This window comes from Tympanuchus pallidicinctus, unplaced genomic scaffold, assembly GCF_026119805.1.
Source record: "Tympanuchus pallidicinctus isolate F22 unplaced genomic scaffold, pur_lepc_1.0 scaffold9, whole genome shotgun sequence".
NCBI classification, from domain to species: domain Eukaryota; kingdom Metazoa; phylum Chordata; class Aves; order Galliformes; family Phasianidae; genus Tympanuchus; species Tympanuchus pallidicinctus.
Genome location: NW_026294813.1, coordinates 14,990,648 through 15,010,516, shown reverse-complemented (window position 1 = coordinate 15,010,516; position 19,869 = coordinate 14,990,648). Strand labels below are relative to the sequence as shown.

Below are 19,869 nucleotides of genomic sequence, written 5' to 3'. Positions count from 1 at the left end.
AGTGTAGAGTTCCTAAGATTCTGCTTTACTTTTTCAACCTTCCATGACTGAATGACTTTCTGAGCAGTGGATGCTGTGCCTAATGGCTGGCAGTGATGGTAGCGATTTTGTTTAATCCCTGTCTGAACTTATTTATGCCTGAACTCCCCTATGGTGGGGAAGAGGGAGATAAAAAGCAGAGAAGAAGATGGTCTGTTTAAGCATACTGTTTACAAAACAAAAAATTGAATAAATTTGCTTTAAGACAATTAAGGGTGGAAAGTAGGAGACTTCGGTGATGAAAGGAGACTCTGGGAAAGCTTCAAGAACAACCATGGGAGCAGCTTATCTAATCTCTGGTTGGACTTAAATACCTTTGTACAAGGGGCTGTGGGATGTGATAATGACAAGAGTCTGTGTAGTCTTCAGTAGGACAGAAGTAACATCTGGAACCAGCTCCACTTTTCGGATACAGCAAAGTATTTAGTAAGATCTTTATTTTATTATTCATAAGATTGCAGATATTTGCTTTGCACTTGTTCTTTAAAAATGTAAACTCCAAAAATGTAAACAAGATACTCCAGCATGGAGAGCATACTGGGCTCAAAACTGGTGAAGCACACAGAGAGGTAAAACAAAAGCCAGCAACAAATGAAACAAAAGGAAACACACTAAACTTCACATGCTGAGATATTTGAAAATTGTCTGTCATCGGAACAGGGGAGATAGAGAGACTGTGAACCAGGGCTGTGAGGCTACCAGTGGGTGTAGATGGTGTTATTATCCAAGGTGGAGACATCATGGAAGATGAAGATGACAGCTGCATAGTTACAAGGCAGATGAATGGTAGTGTGGGAAATTAAGAGTACTGGGTCTGATATGTGGATGTACAGCTGGGCTGAGGAAACAAATATTATTGATGCTAGAAGCCCATTATGAAGCTTTTTCAGGAAACTCTGATATTTGTTTTGACGTGATCATGCTAAAATTCCTCTCACTGGATCCCACAAGCCCAGAAGAAAATGGAAAATTTATTTAGTATTTTTTATGAGTTTGAAGAACATAGACTGTGAGGCCTAAGCAATAGTTTAGAAATTCAGTAAGTCTGAGACTGAAGTTTCTTGTACACTGAACTCAGAAGGGTTTTCTTCCTAAAAAAGTTTTACTGCTTCTGGTGCTTTGTTGTTGTTGTTTTTAGTAATAAAAGCAAAACAAAAACAACAAAAAGTCTTTGTTGTCAGGATGTATTTTCACTTAACCCTATATAAGGCTTACACAAAACGTTGCACTGGCGGAGTAAAATGAATTTCCAGGCTGATAGCAGGTATAACTCTGTTGGTTATGCCTTGATGCCTCGGGATATATCTTCTTTGACTCTTGTCAAATCTTCCAGAAAATGCTACGTTGGATTAAAATGAATTTTCAGGCTGGTCACAAATATGAATCCATTGTTTGTACTTCAGAATTTTAAATAGATGCCTGGGTCTTTAGAATCAGGATGTGGTGTTTATCAATCTTCTGTGCCTCAGTGCTTTTCTCTGGGGAATAACTGGATCCCTTTTCCCATGTCTATGAGAATTAAACTAGAGTGTTTCTTCTCAGGCTTTTTTCTTACCATCTATATTTTAAGGAACTGAGTATCTGATACCATCAACAAATGTGTGGGTCTGTTGTGACAGAATACTAAAATTCAGCACTGTTTTACTGCAGTTTGAAACAAAATTCATTTTGTGGGTGCTGTTTCTCAATTGAAACTGATTTGCTCATGATGTTTTTAGGAATGCCTCAAAACCTTTGTTGTCTGGATGGCAATTAAGAATGTTTTTAACGTGCATTTCCTGCTCCAGGCAGCATCTCATGCACTACACCCAATGGAGACGAGGGATGTCAGTCTTTTGTCTAAATTTTACTTAAGAACAAAAAGCAAAGAACTGCCACTTTCGGTCTCCCAGCTTGTAAGTTTCAGCACTTTGTAGTTTTGTTTCAAATACTGTGTGGTGGGACGTACCTTGCAATTCAGTTCAGCAAGACTGTTCCCTGAAACGGCAGCGTTTGAAATGCAGTAAGCTGGAATTACCTGTGGCATGTACACTGCAGCCGTCAGGTTTATGGCACTATTGGCACCAAGCTGCTACTCTGGGAGGATTAAAAATATAAATTTCTCTGCAGTAGGTACTGTGAAGGCATTAATCAGTTGATGGGGAACTTACCTTTTCATTGTAAGAGGACAAATACTTGTTCTTGCTCTTTTTTATCCTCCACCTATTCTTGGAGGTACTTGAGATCTGTGCTGAATGGGTGCGCTTCTTTTCATACTTGACTGGAATTAAATAGAGAGATTTAAAATTCTTGTAGCATGTAAAGCTTTTGGAAAAAGGGGGCTTTTATCTCTTGCCCTCGGCACCAGTATGCTGCTAACTGGAATTCAACCATTTGGGAAATGTTAATATCAAATGAAGAGCATGATAGATGCGTAGGAAGCCAAGAAATAGATTTCAAGAAGTAGGCAGAATTATGAAAAAGGAGGAAAGGATGGACGTAATACTAGCATGATACTGACAAAAAGAACCATAGTTCTGTGCTTGTGTTTGAAAAGCTTCTGCAAATGTATGTCTTGTTTTTCTACAGAGTTGCTAGTTTAGGTCCTCAGTCAATTACAGTTAAACCTGAGAAAATAATTTGCCCTAGGATATCAGAACCTTGTTCTTTGGAGATCTTGGAAATGAGGAATCGAGATCTCAAACTTCAAACTACTATTGAATGTAAAATCCTTTCTGTGAGTATGGTTAGACATAAGAGTGGGGTTTTTTTTGTATCCTAGCATGAAAAATGTGCAGAACTTCATGTACGAGGGCTGCGGTACTGAATGCCCCACTTGGTTCTGGTTTAGCTCCTGGGACTGTGGATCACTGATGGAGTTGTTTAGAGCTTTTTGACTCAGCACTGGAAGCCTGGCATGTTTGTTGGCTTTTGGATGAGAAACTTGTGTGTTACCCTCTGAACAGATTGCACTCCAGAGCCTGGCTCTGTGAGTGGACTGTTAATGAGAGCAAGAAGTCGCTTTTGTGATAATCATCTTGGCTTCTATCTTGAATGATGATTTGACACCATGGTAATGAATGCTTGTTTGCTTCCAGAATGCTATGCAGGAAAATATTTGCACAGAAGGAGGAAGGATACCTTTATTTGAAACTTGAATATCTATTTTAAGTTTCAGGAATATATAATTTCTAAGCATTATCCACCTACTGAACAGCTGTCTTCTATCCTGCCAGTTTCTTGACTTTTTCCTGTTAAAGCATAAGATAACAGCACTGGCAGTTTACTAGTAGCTGTATCAATACCAATCCGAATATAGTCTTATTTGCTTTCTGTTTCCTGTTATAAATTGACTCGTGATTCATTCCTAGGGAGGAAGAGATAAGGAATGCCCAGTGCCATTTATATGACATCGTACACGTCTGTACGTGGTATTTATATCATCCCTTGCCTTTTTATTGCCACTTGCAGAACTGCTTTAAAAGCTAAGCCACTCGCAAAACCTTTTTTTGCAGCTGAGTGAATACATACAATCCAAGTGCAGCAGCAGGGAAAACACCTTTTGCCTTCCAGTATAGCAGTGTGCATTGTGTTTGTACACAGTGAGGATCTAAGAAAAAAATTCTCTCAATCCGTTTTGGGCCAAGTAAGAATGGAGTGCTTGCATTAAGGCAACAATGCAGACCAGTGCCATTCCAAAAGTGTGGTAATGCTGGGCCCATCTCCGTGACAGACAGTGAAGCATTGATATTTGCAAGCTACCTGGCTAATAATTTTTTTAGAAAATGTTTCTGAAATTGAGCACTCCACTAATGCATGACTAAAGCTCTTAATGTTTAATTTGATTCTCAATTTCCATAAAATCAGAAAGGGCAGGACAGGGTTTCTTTAGCTCATTACAGATTGCAGGATTCCAGGTAGGTAGGACAACTTATTCAGTTTGGCTTCCATGGTTTCTTGTAGCTCTTCAGATCCTGTGTCATGTCTACCTCCCTCTCCAAGAGACCTACTTCTGTTAAAGATGAATAGCACTTCTTATCTGAAGTGAAGTTCAAAGTATAGCCCCTGGTATCATTTCAGTTCTGTATTCCTTTAATAAATGTTGGGTCTACAGCTGGATGATTGTCTGATACAAAACATCAATTTGGGTGATGTTAGTTCTTCTCTGGTGAATGGGGACAGCAGGGACTGTAATTAATTCCAGTATTTTGATTTCATTTCACCTTAAGCCAACAATAGAAAACTCTGGGGATTTTTCTGAGATACATTTTATTTTGCTAACTGCAATACTGAACATTGAGCCTCTGGCAAGTAAAATGAAAAAATAATTATCAGGTAATACAAACTTATGGCCGTTTTTTTTTTTTTTAACTCAAATCTTGAACAGTGTGCCTTGGTGTGCAGTGCCCTTAATGAAATTCTGAAACTTCAGTGATTACAGTCTGTTCCTGACTGTGTTTTTATTCTTTTCCACTGGGATGGTGGAAGTTATAATTGAGTTTTTGTTTCTTCAGTAAAAGATGTTAGATTGAAGGTCCTAGAAATGGATGTCTTTAGGCAGCATTTGTCACTAGGCACCTGATTGAGCCTGCTAACAAGGTTCCTGTTACGTTGCACTGCTGGGGGTTCTTTATGAGTGTGCACTAACTGATGAAACTCCAGCGCATGCAAAATAATGCTAACTTTTGGTAAGCTCTCCCAGGTAACACATTTGTCTACTTATTTTAGAGGAAAATGGATTTTAGTTTCTTTGTGACTGATAGCTGCAGCTTTTGCACAGACTAGCATTTGCTTTAGCACATATTTTCAAGTTAATTTCATATTTGGCTAACACCTGGATCAAGATCGTTTTTCTAAGACAAAGTTTAGGTTATCCCAGAAAAATCAACCATATAAAACTAATGAATAAAGTAATCTGAATAATACATCTGAAAGTGTTTGAAGAAGTTTTGTCTTGGTTTAACCATATCTAATTTAAAGTCGTAACTTGAAATTGCTTAAATGCAGACTGTATGTAGAGAGGTTGTGTGTAATCTTGGTTCCTCCATTTCATTTCACACACTGGTTTGTCTGCCCTGTTAGTTCACGTCAGTGCCTGTATTAACACAGGGCAGCAGTCTATGGCTGAGTTCTAACAGAAAATGTCAGAACTGAATGGGGGATTGACAGTGAGAACATTCTTATCTCATAATGGTATGAACTTTTAAATTTTGTAAGTAACATGCAACGGACCAGAGGCCTCTGTTTTCCAGTTCCAGTTAATATCCATGTAGTACAGACCCCTGCTGCTGCTTCTCATGCTTCCAGCTGCTAGATGCTGTACTTGTGCCCCATACTTATGATGGCCCAAAGTTTTAGCTATTGAGTTTGCTACCTTCTAGGTGTTTGGATTAGGTATCACAACTACAATTTGGGTTATCTCCTCACAAGTGAAATAACTAAAATAGAAAGGGATCCAGAGAAGTGCTTTGAATGCCTCCAGCTTGATATTTATTCCAAGTAGAAGAGTAGACCATTCATGGTTGATTAATTTTGTTATTGGTATTCCACATCATATCATCATGTAAAGCACGGGTAATTAAAGAGTTAATACTCCAGTTCTTTCCAGATAACTCCAAGGTAACTGTACAGTGACTCTGTGCTGAATGGGAAGCCATGCAGAGAACATCAGTAGGAAATTGTGACTCTGTTGGCCCATCTGAACTTCTTCTCTTCTTTGGAACTGAGGTGCAGCCTTTAGACAAGCTTACAGATGCTATTTGTAGTGAACGATCAATGTCACCCTCTTATCTGCCCAAGCAGGGATCTATTTATTCAAAGCAAGGTGGTGAGAAGTGGGGCTGATGTCTGCTGTGATGGTTAGAGTTTTTCTTCTGGGTCTTTCTCAGCTGCAAAGGTGTAGAACTCAAGCCTGTTGTGAGGAGAGCCTGTTGTCAGAGATATCCAGTCTAGGCACTCACCTTGCAGTATCTCCATCCAGCCCCAACTGGTTCAGATTTTCTTTTGTGTATGTTAAAATAGGGGGGCTGACCATAAATGCCAATAGAAAGAGGCATCATGTGAAATAAATTGTGGCTTTGATCTTGTCATCCTTATTCATCAGTGAGCCATGACTTTCTGTGTTTGCATGTTTCTGATGTCTCTTTTTTACTCTCTGATGCACAGGAGCAGCAGAGAAGAGCTCAAAGCATGGAGCTGAGGATCGAACCCAGAATTTCATCATGGCCATGAAGGATCGCATGAAAATCCGTGAGCGGAACAAGCCAGAGATCTTTGACTTGATCAGAGATGTGTTCTGTGAGAGCAAATTGACACATGCTCAGCAAATGAAGACAGTGAAGCAAAGCGTGCTTGATGGCACCTCAAAATGGTCAGCAAAGATCACAATCACAGGTGAGAGGAAGGAGGCACAGGTTCAACTGGTCTTGTTTGAGTACCTAAGACAGAGTTGGTCTGAAGCTGGGGAGAACAGGCTTCTGTGAACTGTATCTCTTTCTGCTCAGGTAGCAAATTGAGACAGGTACTCCTACCCCAGACACTGTAATGCACTGTGAGCTGAGGCTCATCAGAAAAGCTCTTGTGAATGTTGTTTTTTGTTTTGTTTTTTTTTTCCGGACATTCTGGGCTACCTGCTTCTTCATGTGTTGCATGGACATATTGTGTTACTGGAGGGTGGTGATAACTCTTCTCTTTTCCTTCTTCATGTGTTGTGTGGACACATTGTGTTGTTGGAGGGTGGTGATAACTCTTCTCTTTTCCTTCCAGTGGTGTGTGCTCAGGGTCTACAGGCCAAAGACAAGACTGGTTCCAGTGATCCGTATGTAACTGTTCAAGTGGGTAAAACAAAGAAGAGGACAAAAACAATTTTTGGGAATTTGAATCCTGTTTGGGAAGAGAAGTTTTATTTGTAAGTACTCTCACCTCCTTTTTGCCTGTTTGTATGATCTGTGCTTTCCCACACTGCCTGTAACGTATGAGGGTTTCATTTCTGCTTGGTGTTATGTACAGTTTTGAAGAGTTGATGTCAGTAACAATGTGCAAAATGCACAGATGTCTACCTCATCTTTCTTAGTTTTGTGTATATAAGTTGTCTGGTCTGTGAGCCTTCTTGTATTGATGTTTCTAGAGAGAGCTAAAGAAAGGAAAATCTTTAACTTGGTAGCTTGTACTCCTGGATAATAGATGTACTTTCAAAATTGTTTGGAAGATGAAGGAGTGAAGTTTGTATAAAAGGCTAAGCAAACTTTCTGTGACCTATTGCTGTGACCTACATCTGTTGTATGACTAACAGAGGATAAAGAAAGTTGTTTGTCACTTGCCTGTGACACTACCAGTTTCTCTCTTTACTTTTGGAAAATCAACGTTACAGTAACTCGAGGGATTATCTACTTTCAAGATAAGCAACATATCCACATCCGAATTGAAAAGAAAGGCTGGAGGCACGATTTTTATGTTTCAGATGTGCTTTAAAAGCTGAAGAGTATTTTTCCATCCTGCTCTTATTGAATAAGTAAACAGTACCCTCCATTTATCATTGAATGCATGGTAACACCAAATGGAGATCTAAAATCTAGCAAGTAAGTAGTTTCTGTAGATTCTGGGTAATCTCTTTCAGCCCCAAACATGTTTATTTTCTTCAACGTGCAAGATCTTTTTTTATACCTTCCCTTTCTAAGTTTTTTTTCATTCTTTTTCCTGAAACTGCATGGGGAGAGCTCTCTGCATACTGAAATTATGCTTTCGAATCAAGCTTTTGTCAATCCAGCTTTGTCTTTACCATGCACAGGCCAAGCAAAATTATTTTTAAAGTAGTTCATTAATGTCAGAAAAATCTCATCTCTATTTCAAGCAAGCAAGCCTTTCATTTTATCTGTACTTTAATCCAAGGTGATATTACTGCTCAGAATGTAGACAAGTATACTAGGTGCCATTTGGTTAAGTCTAGTCACAATAGCAGTAAGTCTGTGTGGGATCCTTAAGGACCCTGATTTATCATGCCAAGCAGTTACCATGGTACTTGAAGTGTGTTCCCTTCTAATTTTAGGAGCTTCAACAAATACTGTGTTTAAAGATAGATAGTGCAACGTGATAAATGTCACATTTTTGACAGTGCCACTGTTTAGATTTTATCACTGTATCTGTGATTCAGCAGATAATATGCTATTGGGCATTAGAGTTGATGCTACTTTATGTCTTGCCTATGCCTAGGTGGCTGTTTTAATAGCAGGAGGTGAAGGAAATGATTACTGTAACGAGATCTATTGCAGGAGTCTTTTAAGTACTGGCATCCATGTGTTGTTTTATTGGTACACGTCAAAGCTCACCATATGCTGTATGCAGCACTGGTCTTTTACACGCACATCTTTATTTTTTTTTTTTTTTCTTTTTTTTTTCATTTATGGATCTTTTTTCAGCTTACAACTCTTAAAATTGCTGAAATCTTCTCCCCTTCATAATCAAATGGAAACTTAAACCAACATATGCAGGCCAAAAATACCCATTACTTACCAAGCTTTTTTAGAAGAGATAGTGAAGACAATCCAAAGATCCTTAGTTTTGAGTGTTGAGGATGTATATGTTGTTTTTCAGAACATTAACTTCTTACACTGGGAGAAAGGTGTCCTGGTAGGTATTAAAAGTCTACCTTACAGCAGACATGAAAAGTTTGGTATTCGAAACACTTAAATATTTCAGTTACTGCAAGATACACAGGTAGAGAACAGTTAGGTCAGTAGGTAAACTGTGGGTTAGTTATCGCTGTTCATTTTCTGTTTGGCTTGCTGGACAGACTTGCTTGTAGCTGACATCCATTAGGTGCCCAGTGTCTGTTACACAGTCACAATTCTGGCATCTTTTCAAAGGTTGGCTGTAGAGTTGGAAACCCATAGGTATCAGTTGTCATAGTGTTGTTTATGTAATCTGTGATATGAACTGAGGCAGGCTCTGTGCAGCTGTATAATACCATAAATATATAGACTCTGAAATATACATAAATATACAGACTCTAAAAGATTTACTAAAAGCAGTTTAAATGTATGGTTTTTTGTTTGTTTGGTTTTTAATTAAGGCTGCAAAGACCTATTTGAAATAGTTTCTTCGTGCTTATTTACAGTGATGGATGTAAAAGTGTATTAACTTAAATACATCTCCTTAAATATGACTTTGTTTTCCATATATTTTCATGAGAAAAAAAAAATTGTGGTAGGGCTGACCCAATTTGGAAGTCCTAATTTAGAACTGTATTTTAAAAAGGACAAGGTTATAAAAAAAGACTCTAGGTTTTCATTATAAGGACTATTTAGGTCATTACTAGCCTATGTCCCTATGGGCATCTGCTTAGATTAATGACTGGTTCTTGGAACATATTCGTCACTAAGCAAGGAATTTGCAGGTCTTGTTTCTTTCTGAATATTATATTTTTGTATATTTTCATCCTTAGCTTTAGGAAACATGTTACAAAGAATTTTTTACATCTTTCACTGGAATTTGAAGACCTATAAAAATGTAAGGAGGTGTTCTTTTTGCTCAGTTCAAAGCTTTGCAGGCAAGCTGCAAAGGCTGCATAAATGGTGCTTGGAGGATGAAGCTTGATAGGTGACTTCAGCAATTGCTGCAATAAAAAAAAAAGACGTTCTGTCAGCATGCATTAATGAATTGTGCTTCTCTTGATTTTACATTCCACTCCTATAATCCAGGCTCTTTTCTTATAGCTATATTGAGTAAGCTAAAAGGAAGCCTCCTTCATTTGCTGCATAGACGTAGCTTCTGTGCCCTGAGTTTTCTTCCTTTGCCCTTAAGTCTGGACAGCATGTGTTGTACCTGCAGTTGGTGCTGAGTTAGCTGTGTTGTTTGGCACTCGAGAGCAAGATGTCTGCAGACTTTCCAGGAATGGCAGTTGGTTTGGTTTCTCTATCTAGCTCTAATTTTTCACTAGGAGTGTGGAAATGAAGAAGCATTGAAAAGAAATCTGCAGAGCACTCGTTTCCCTAGGAAACAGTCCAGTAATATGACAAGGAAGATATTTTTACAGTATTTAATGCAGTTAAGAGAAGACTTTAGTTCTCCATTTAGACATAATTTAGACTATCAGTGGAAAGTACAGACTTTCTGGTAATTTTTTTTTTTTTTTGGTGAAGACTGAATCTGAGCATCCATTTGAACAAATTACATAGCAGGCAATGTTTAGGAAAATGAACTCTTGACAACAAGACAGACTTCTGCTCTTAATGGAGAGCTTTGTGCTCAGCTGGAGATTGGTAGTCTGTATCAGTTTTTCTCAGGAATCACACAAGTCTTGACTATGAGCACTAGTAGATGGTGGATTCAAACAGTACTTTGCTATATTTCTTGGCTTAGGCTCAAAATGACTCACTCATTTTGAAGTAATATCTCCTTGAAGTTGTATTGTCTGAATATATCTGTTCTCAAGACATTTGTGGTGGGTGTGAAATCACTGCCTTAAACAGATTGCATTGTCAGTGGGCAGTTTGCAAGAGGCACGTTTATTCTCTCACTGTGGAAGACTAACTGAGTTAAGTAAATGCAGTGCTTCCTGCCAGCAGATGACCAATATTTTACTAGGACATGCAGAGCCACAGATGATAAACATTTGTATTAATCCTTCGGGAATGGTGCTTTGGCATAGCTAGACAACGTGCTGTCACCCAAAGTGTTCTATTTTGTTGCTCAATTTTCCTTTCACCGGCTGAGTCTGTTATCAAGCCCAGCATCTTTCAGTAGTCTCTGTTGTTATGTGATTCTACTCCAAAGTTGCTTTTCAGTCTTCAGCTTTGGAGACCACCATGTTTGTAAGTGTCACTGTAACTCTGCATCCTCAGACTTTGTTCATTGCCTCGTAGGGGCAAGTGGACAGTTTGATGAAATCCTGCTTGTGTCCCTGCTCAGTAACTGATGAGAAACTTAGATTTGAATGTAGAGCTGATGCCTTGTGGCAAGCACTTTCAGGGTATCTGTGTTAATATAGCTAAGGATGTAAAGCTCAGAATTACTGTATCTGCTCTTTGTAGTTAGGAGACGTGCACTATTAATTCAAATTAAATAATGCAGTCAGTGTCGTAGCGTTGGGTAACAGCAAAATGATTGTACTTGTTCCCCTAAGAAATGAGCTTCATGCTAGTAAGAACAGAAACTTTATGTCTTTGTTCTTAGACAGCATCAACTAGATCTCAGCAGCCTATTCTTGTGCTATCATGCTGAACTTATAAACTGCTGAGGATTTTAGCATTGTTCTCTGACAGCACTGATTTTGCTTTCAGTGTATTCTCTGTTGTCTTTTTTTTTTCCCCTAATAGAGGAGTCTTGGCGTTGTTTAAAAATGTTCTGTAAAGTTTTCTGCCTTCTGATTCCATCAATGCTGGCCTCAGCAGAGCAGTTGGACATTGCCATTTCAAGACACTTCCTCTGATTTGCACATAAATCTCCCTGCCTTTTCAACCACACAAATTCTGTTAGATTTTCATAGAAACAGAGTGCTTTGTGTTGGAAAGGACCTTAAAGCCCATCCAGACCCAACTGCTCCCATGGCTGCTTGCCCCCTTGAGCTCAGGCTGCCCAGGGCCCCATCCAACCCAGCCTTGAGCACCTGTAGGGATGAGGCACCACAGCTGCTGTGGAAAGTCTGTGCCAGTGCCTCACCACCCTCAAAATGAAAAATTGCCTCTTGAGGTCTAGTATAAATCTCCTCTTTTTTAGTTGAAAACCATTGCTCCTTGTCCTGTCACTACCCTGAGTTCAGGGATGGAAGGTTTAGATTGGATGTAAGGTGGAAGTCCCTTACCAAGAGAGTGGAGGGGTGCTGGAACAGGCTGCCCAGAGAGGTTCCAGCCCTGGCGGTGTTCAAGACCAGGCTGGGTGGAGCCCTGGGCAGCCTGGTCTAGTGCCACGTCTGAAGGCTGGTGGCCCTGCCTGTGGCAAGGGGATTGGAACTTGATGATCCTTGAGGCCCCTTCCAATCCAAGTCATTCTGTGATTCTACTCTCCCTGACAGAGACCCCTCTGGTCTTCCTGTAGGCCCCCTCTAGGTTCAGGATGGCTGTTCCGAGGTCCTGCTCCTTCTGTGCCTGTTGTTACAACTCTTTATTGCGCTTTCTCATACTGATTCCAATAAGTATTCTTGGTTTTCTAAAAAATGTTTTTGCTTTTTTTGGAGCTTTGCTCCTCAGAAGCTAAAATAATTGCAGATCCTAAAGTCTTGCTGTCCTATTCTTCTGTCCTGTGCATTTTTCCACCTCCTGCACTCATCACGGCTTCTACAAGCTGCTGTGCACTTTCTGCCTGTTTCTGCCTTTGCACGAAGTGTCCCCTGCACCAGAGATGGAACTTCACACACCCTTCCTGAGTGCTGCATCTGCACTTATGCAAAAGGAAACCTGCTCATAGAACATGGCTGTATAAATATTCACCAGACTCCTTGAATCATAAATATTTTTTTCTAATTTCAAGGCACAGCAAAACTACTTAAATGTGGGCTTGACTTGACCTACTTTTAAATCTGCAAAATTCCATGGATACCTCTGCTCCCTCGCTTCAATTATTTGCTTTTGTGATGCCTGCTTCTTGCTTTTTGTCTTTATTAGCCTGTCAGCTCTACAAAGTGGCAGCAGTCTTCCTCTCTTGACAACCACTGTGAGTTGTCAAGCACACAGCAGTCATGATTACACTGGGGCCTCTGGGCTCTACTGTTCTTCAGGCCGAAAATATGAGAAAACATCATAATTTAATGTCTTTATGTGAAATGGATGTGCTGAATAATATAACTGTGTTGGCTTTCCACCTCACACATCTCTGCAATGTGTTTTAGAGACAGACAGGCTATGTCTAGTGGCAGTATTAGTGGAATGAAATTGAGGGCTGGGTGCGCCCTGCAGGGTTAACACATTGATAACTGAGTTGAGAAATTGTTTGGGAAGAAATGTCCATGAAGATGTGACACAAACGGGCCTTTAGAAACCTTTGTGGGTGTTTATCGACCTCTCTTTCTCTGATGAAGATTCAGCATCCTGAGCTAATGGTGTCAGAAACTTATAGGTTTTCATTTTGGCCTTTTCCTTTCTCTAAGCTTATTATCTTTTCTGTGGGTTACATAAAACTGGATACAGTATTGTGGTTGTAAACTGTTACCTTTTCTGGTAGGGCTTCATGAACTTTCATTGTTTTTCATTGATACCATAGTTTCAGGGGGCTTACAGTTTCATCTTCCTTTTGCATTCCTGTTGTCTGGAGATTGAGAGTCCTGCAAATATTAGCACACAGAGCTAACAAATTCAGCACAAATATCATTGTTTTATTCCACCTTAGCATGTGAATCACTGGCTTGAAAATTTTTGGAAACTTATTTTTCTTTCTCCCTACGTTTTTGGAGGACAAAGAGACATATGCCATCCTGTCCCAGACTCCTGACATTTTTGAGCCTGTTTGGGCCAACCTTTCAAAGCAGACATAGCTCTCAAAGCTAAGAATCACATCCTACAATTTTAATGTAAGTTGGAGCTAGAATAGAAGGATACCAATTATTAAATTCAAGAGTTGCTTGTTCTGCTTAACCATCAGTACATTAATTAGTCTGTGTGTCAGCATGCCAAAGTAAGCACATCAGAATTAACAGTGGCTCGGTGTGCTTCTCCTCAGCCGTGTTGTTGGCTGGGAATGGGAAGGGATCAGACAGGATGTTGCCAGTGCAGGGGATGTGTATATAAACTGGTGTTTCGGGGCTGGGACAGTGGGGGTGTGGGAAGAAGACATGGAGGTAGAGTGTGGAACAGAGAGCAAGTCAGCAGAACCAGGCTCTGCTGATTTCTGCTTCAGAAAAAAAAATCTTCACAGAAAGTACCAATTTTTATTTTCTTGCAGATTTTGTGTGCTGCTTCCTGGAAGTGTTTCTGTATTTGACTCCGTGGAGTATGAAAGTAACTTCTTTATATAAAGTGTCACCACTGCAAATATCAGAAGAATATAGATACAAAAGAAAAAGTAGCCATTTTCTGAGTCATGGAACAAAGAGAACCTGGTTTCCAGCCCCTCACACTTTGAAATGGATCTGAACATGTTCGGTAGTTTCTTTCCTGTAATGAGGTCACAGAGTGTTCCCCCTGTCTGCATTTTCTTTGGAAAGCTGTGGGAGCTGAGCTGCGGGAGGCTGGGCAGATTTCTGTGTGCACGCAGATCATTAGGAAACCAGCCTTCATAAAAGTCTAGCAAGAAGTGGGGCAGGCATTTTTAGAAATCTGCCAGCTCTTGTAGTAACTAAGGGGAAAGTTTCAGCCAACAGAACTTGTTGTCAAAATTTGGAGAATTATGTTACAGTTGCTAATGGGAAGCCGTTTTTTATTAAATTCATAGAATCACCAAGGTTAGAAAAGACCTCCAGGATCATTTGGTTCAACCATCCACCTACTACCAATATATCCCACTAAACCCTTAGTTTAACATGTAAATGCTTACTGAACACCTCCAGGGACTGTGACTCCACACCACCTGCCTGGGCAGCCCATTCCAGAGCTTCACCACTCACTTAGAGAAGAAGTATCCAGCCCGAGTCTCCCCTGGTGCAACTTGAGGCCTTTCCCTGTAGTCCTATTGCTAGTTACATGGGAGAAAAGGCGGACACTCAGCTTGACGCAACTCAAGAAGTTCCAGAGAACCATAAGGTCTCTTGGGCCTCCTCTTAAGTCTGAACAATTCCAGCTCCTTCAGCTGCCCCTCATAAGCCCTGTGCTCTGGATCCCTCACAGCCTCTTTGCTGGTCTCTGAACCCGCTCCAGGGCCTCCATGTCTTTCCTGCAGTGTGGGGCCCAAAACTGGACACAGCACTGGAGGTGCGGCCTCACCAGGGCAGAATACAGACAGACCATCACTTCCCTGCTCCTGCTGGCAACACCGTTCCTGATGCAAGCCACGGCACACTGCATGCTCCTGTGCAGCCGAGCACCAATCAGTGCCCCCAGGTCCATTTCCTCTACGCAGTCTTCCAGCCACTCCACCCCAAGCCTGTGGCGTTGCCTGCGGTTGCTGTGGCACTTGGTCTTGTTGAATGGTCTCCCATTGGTTTCAGCCCAGCAATGCAGCCTGTCCAGATCCCTCTGTAGGGCCTTTCTACCCCTAGGCAGATCGACACTTCCTGCCAACTTGGTGTGTCTACAAACTTACTGAGGGTGCACTCTATGCCCTCATCTAGGGCATGATATTGAGCAGAACAGGCCTCAATACCAACTCCCTGGGCAATACCACTCATGACTGGATGCCAGCTGGATTTAGCTCCATTCAATTCCACTCTGGGCCTGGCCCTCCAGCCAGTTCTTTGCCTGGCAAAGAGTGTACTTATCCAAGCCACGGGCTGCCAGCTTCTGCAGGACAACACCATGAGGGATGGTGTCGAAGGCTTTGCTGAAGCCTGTGTAGACCACGTCAGCAACCTTTCCCTTATCCACCTTTTCCCTCATCAAATTAGGTAGAAAAATTGTTATAATCTAAAATCAAGTAACTCAGTATATATGGTTCTGTTTGGGGTGCGCTCTGGAAAGTGAACTAGTGTTGACACAACTATCTGTCTTCTCTGAAAGCAAGAACTGTGTTTTTTACAGACTTAATGGGGGTATTTTATGGGTAAGCCACCAGCCTAAGGATTTCAGCTGCTGTCAGTGAGTGATAAGGCACTCTCTCTGGCATGGGATCAGCATAAGGAATACAAGTTGAGCAGTCTCCTAAAAACAAAAGAGAAAAGTGCAGTGAAGTAGAAAATTCAGTAGTTTGGTAAATGCGACTGAGAAGTTTCCTGTGGCTCTTAGCAGTGAGTTATTCTGCTGCAGCGCAAGCAAAGGATGATAGCCATTTGAGAAGTGTAGAACAATGCATATTGGATATAAGGTAGATTTAGAGCTTAACAGTGAATGTTTTTGTAAAGGAAAGAGCCATTTTTTCACCACTGATAGAAAAGAAAAATAAGATCAAAGCTGTTTTGACAAAGAGTTGCAGTGCCAGAAGTTGAAATTTGAAGATGTCAGGAGCTAACTTGCTGGTACTTTGTAAATGTCACTGTGTACCAATCTGTGTTTTTAGGTAACCGCGTCCTGAACACTGAGGCTGTAGGATACTGCTGAGATGTACATTACTGCACGGTGTCAGGAACAGAGGAGTTCTTTTATGCACTTGTGCAGTGTTGCCGGTAGATAAAGCAATATGCTCAGTTAAATTTGGGAGCTTACAGAGAGCACCATTCTGAGCATTCCCAGCTTGTGTGCATTTGGTGCATATTTTTATCAAAGGAAGATATCCTTGAAGTTGAGGAGGAGGAAAGAGAAAAACACTGAACCTTCTTTCTTCTGATCTCTAAATACAGCTTCGATTGCACAGAAAAGGAAGGGAGTAGGAATGCTTTCTGCAGTGATCAAAGCTGCTTGGAATTGCCCCTAACTTTCTTAGTGTCATTCCCAGATATCTGTCTTTGCTGGAAAAATCTTTAGAAGCTGCATGGGTGTCTGTTAATCAGTTGAATATCACAGTAGCAGCCACAGGAGCCCAAATGATTTTTGGTAGGGAGCATGCAAATACCAATCACTGCCACATCTTATTGACCAGGCTTGGCAGATCTCTTCTGACCCATTTCTTCCTTCTTCCTGTTGCTTAGCAACAGATGCAGCACATTAATGTTAAAAAGGCTGGAAAATGGGCCTTCAGCTGAAATTGCCTGTTTTCATAGGTTTTATTTCCTTGAGAGGCATTTGTAGTGGTTATGGTGAGTAATTATCCTTGTTATGGTCTCATGCAAGCATTCAAATTGCTCTGTTGTATTGCATGTCCTGTAGATGAACAAAGCTCTTATTGTAAGGTCCTTCCACCCACTTCTGCCACTCAGGAGCCTGTTTGCATCTGCAAAAGGCATATGAGCACCTAAAAACAGGGGGCTGCAATTTCTGCCTGTGCATTAAACTGAAGGCTGCAGGTTCAGCAAAGACTAAGCTGTATTTTTAATGGAAATGTCCTTACTGATTTGCTCAAGGTGTAGAGAAAGTATCAATCTGAGCTGTGAATAGTAGGCATAATCAATTCTAGTAGTTACATACCAACTTTGCAACTATTGTATCTCACCCTTTCATCACACTCACAGGCAGCGTATGCATCATCTGGTTATAATGTATTGTATGTTAGTGCACTACTGCTTTGTGACTGTCTTGAAGTAACAGAACTACCTCCACCTCAGTTCTTTTTCTTATTACAAAATATCATTAAATGTATTTATCATAGACCTTGACCATATCGTCCTTTCGCTTCATGGCAAAACCAACGGGAGTAAATAATTCCCCAAATCAAGGAGCTGCTCCTGAAGATGAAGAAGAGCAGTAGAGTCACAGTCACTTAGCAAACCTGAAGTTGGTGGTTGCACTCTCTGTGGGCAGGGCACTCTCCTTTAGTGTGAGTGTGAAGTGCAGCATCTAATATGTCTCCAGAGCAGTTAGAGTTCACCAGAATTGTTCTGTGGTTCCTGCCGGAGTCTGTGCTCTGAAATGAAGTGGCTGTTTGTTTGTCTCTTGGTTATGTGGCACTCTGTACTTAGGCTAGCAGGTCAAAAAGAACATAAAGTATGCAGTGTAGAAATGTCAGCTGCGTAATGAGCTTTTCAATATCACATCTGTCTTGTTCTCAGTGAGTGCCATAATTCCTCCGACCGGATCAAGGTGCGAGTGTGGGATGAAGATGATGACATCAAGTCTCGAGTCAAGCAGAGGCTGAAGCGTGAGTCAGATGATTTCCTGGGGCAGACGATCATTGAAGTCCGTACATTGAGCGGAGAAATGGATGTGTGGTACAACCTTGGTGAGTGCAGCTTTGGGATTGAAAGCAGTCACCTGTTTGTTTGGGTACTACACATGTAGTTTGCAAGAAAGGACAAAAAAAAAGAGCCTTCATGGTTAAATGACTGTGAGGGACGTTATGCTGCTGCAGGGAAGCTACCAGGCTTTGATCCCAGTTGAAGTGAAATACTGCAGAATAGCATGTGAGAATGGTGATGGCTTTTTTCCTGTTGGCACTGAAAAGCAAAATATAAAAATGCTTGGGACGGGGCTGGACTCTGCCTATGCTGGTGACAGTTCCTGGCCTTGCCCTTTTTTGCACTAGCACAAGCACTCTGCCAGTCTCTAAGATATACAAGTTCATGGTGCTGGGTTGGGATTCATTGAAATCTTTCCAAGTGGACAAAATAAGGTGTAGTAGAAAGAAATGACTAGTAACCAGGTAGTGCTGAGTTGATGGACATGGTAATAATCGTAGGACAACCAGAATCTTCTTCATAAGACAACATCAGCAGTTCCCAGCAGCTTAGAACTGTAATCAAATCAGGAACAGGTTCTGTATCAGTCAGCTCAATCCTTGGAAAAGGGAGATCCCTCTTTAGATCCCTGTCCTTGGAAAGGGAGCATCATTTTCCTGATATTTGCTTGGTGGTTTTGGTAAAACCTCATCGTGGCTGTACATGTGATATTGTGAACTTTTTTGCCTGCTCTAATATGAGTTGTAGTCTGGAGAAGTTTGCAGTACTTTCCTTGATGGTTCTAGTTGGGCTAACTAAATCTAAGCCCGGGGTTCTATAGCACAATTGCTGTCAGAAGGGCTGGCTTATATATAAAAGGATGTTATTACAGCTAGGTGTGTCACACTGAGAGTGCATTGTGGCAGCTGTTTTGCTGGTATCTACTTAATTTTTACTGCTTTGAAGTAAAAAAATCGGAAAATTTTCTCCATGGCATTACTATCATTGGTTAATCCTGAGTTTGCAGCAGTTTCTTTTCCAGCATTGCCACCCCAAGGTAGCTGTGCTCTGATCATGAAAAATACATGTAATTGCTGATGATTTTTCCTTCTAGAGAAAAGAACAGATAAGTCTGCAGTGTCTGGGGCTATCCGTCTGCAAATCAATGTGGAGATCAAAGGCGAGGAGAAGGTGGCTCCATATCACATTCAGTACACTTGCCTTCATGAGGTAAAGAGCAATTAAACTTGGTCATTATGATGTTCTCCTTTCTGAAGAAGAAGTAATTTTGTGACCTTTTATTTCCTTGGAATGTTCCTTTTGACCTTACGTGAGCCTTTTTTCTCCTGCCCTGCAGGCCTGGAATGACAGTGAGTCACCAGGTCTGCATTTGTCAGGAAGGCTTTAGGTTCTCCCTACGACGCCAAATGCTGTCTGGTTCACTCTGTCCCACTTGTCACAGCTGTGCTTTTGTCAAGCACAGAATAGACACTGGTCCAGCTTAGAGCTTCCATAAGTTTAACAGGAAGAAACTTCTGTATTTCCTTGGATGATGTGTTCAGCATGCATTCCATCTGTATCTTTCCTTCCAGAAAGCCTGCTAAAATGGCAGACTCCAGCCCAGATACGCTTCATGAATAAACTTTGCTCATTCCCTCTGAGTTCCCAGACATGCAGCATTTCCATGGAAATGGAATATGCTGTGTTTTTTACTGCTGCTTCTGTCAGTGTGGTGAACATAACTGCTGGTGTACTGTTGACAACAAGGAATAGTTATGTCATTGCAGTTTCTGTCTGAGCAGTTGGCCTGTGATGCATGATGAGCTATAATGTGAAAAGTAACATTTTCTACTGCTGCTTTATGATTAAATTCTAATCAGGATGCAGAGTTGGCTATGGCCATTGAGTGGTGTTGGCACTGTTTGTATAAATTCCTCTGCGCTGTTGCAGTGGTGTGTAGCTGTGGACAGCTATTAGGGAATAGAAGATAAGCTGTGATGGCTGAGTACTGATCTGTCTCAACATGGCCCAAGATGGACAGGCAGTGCTACAGAAGTTGGGAGAGACTCAAGGATGGCTGATGAGAA

At 41.0% G+C, this 19,869-nt stretch overlaps 1 protein-coding gene across 9 annotated transcripts in view; it reads left to right on the top strand.

The window, feature by feature from the left end:
- UNC13B (unc-13 homolog B) overlaps positions 1–19,869 on the top strand; it is a 205,622-nt gene that overhangs the window by 126,216 nt on the left and 59,537 nt on the right. For all 9 annotated transcript variants that reach the window (XM_052670164.1, XM_052670161.1, XM_052670162.1 and 6 more), the window contains 4 exons: positions 6,184–6,411; positions 6,784–6,925; positions 17,678–17,847; positions 18,897–19,012. In XM_052670164.1, coding sequence (XP_052526124.1) covers positions 6,184–6,411; positions 6,784–6,925; positions 17,678–17,847; positions 18,897–19,012 — 656 coding nt within the window. The remainder of the gene's footprint in view (positions 1–6,183; positions 6,412–6,783; positions 6,926–17,677; positions 17,848–18,896; positions 19,013–19,869) is intronic.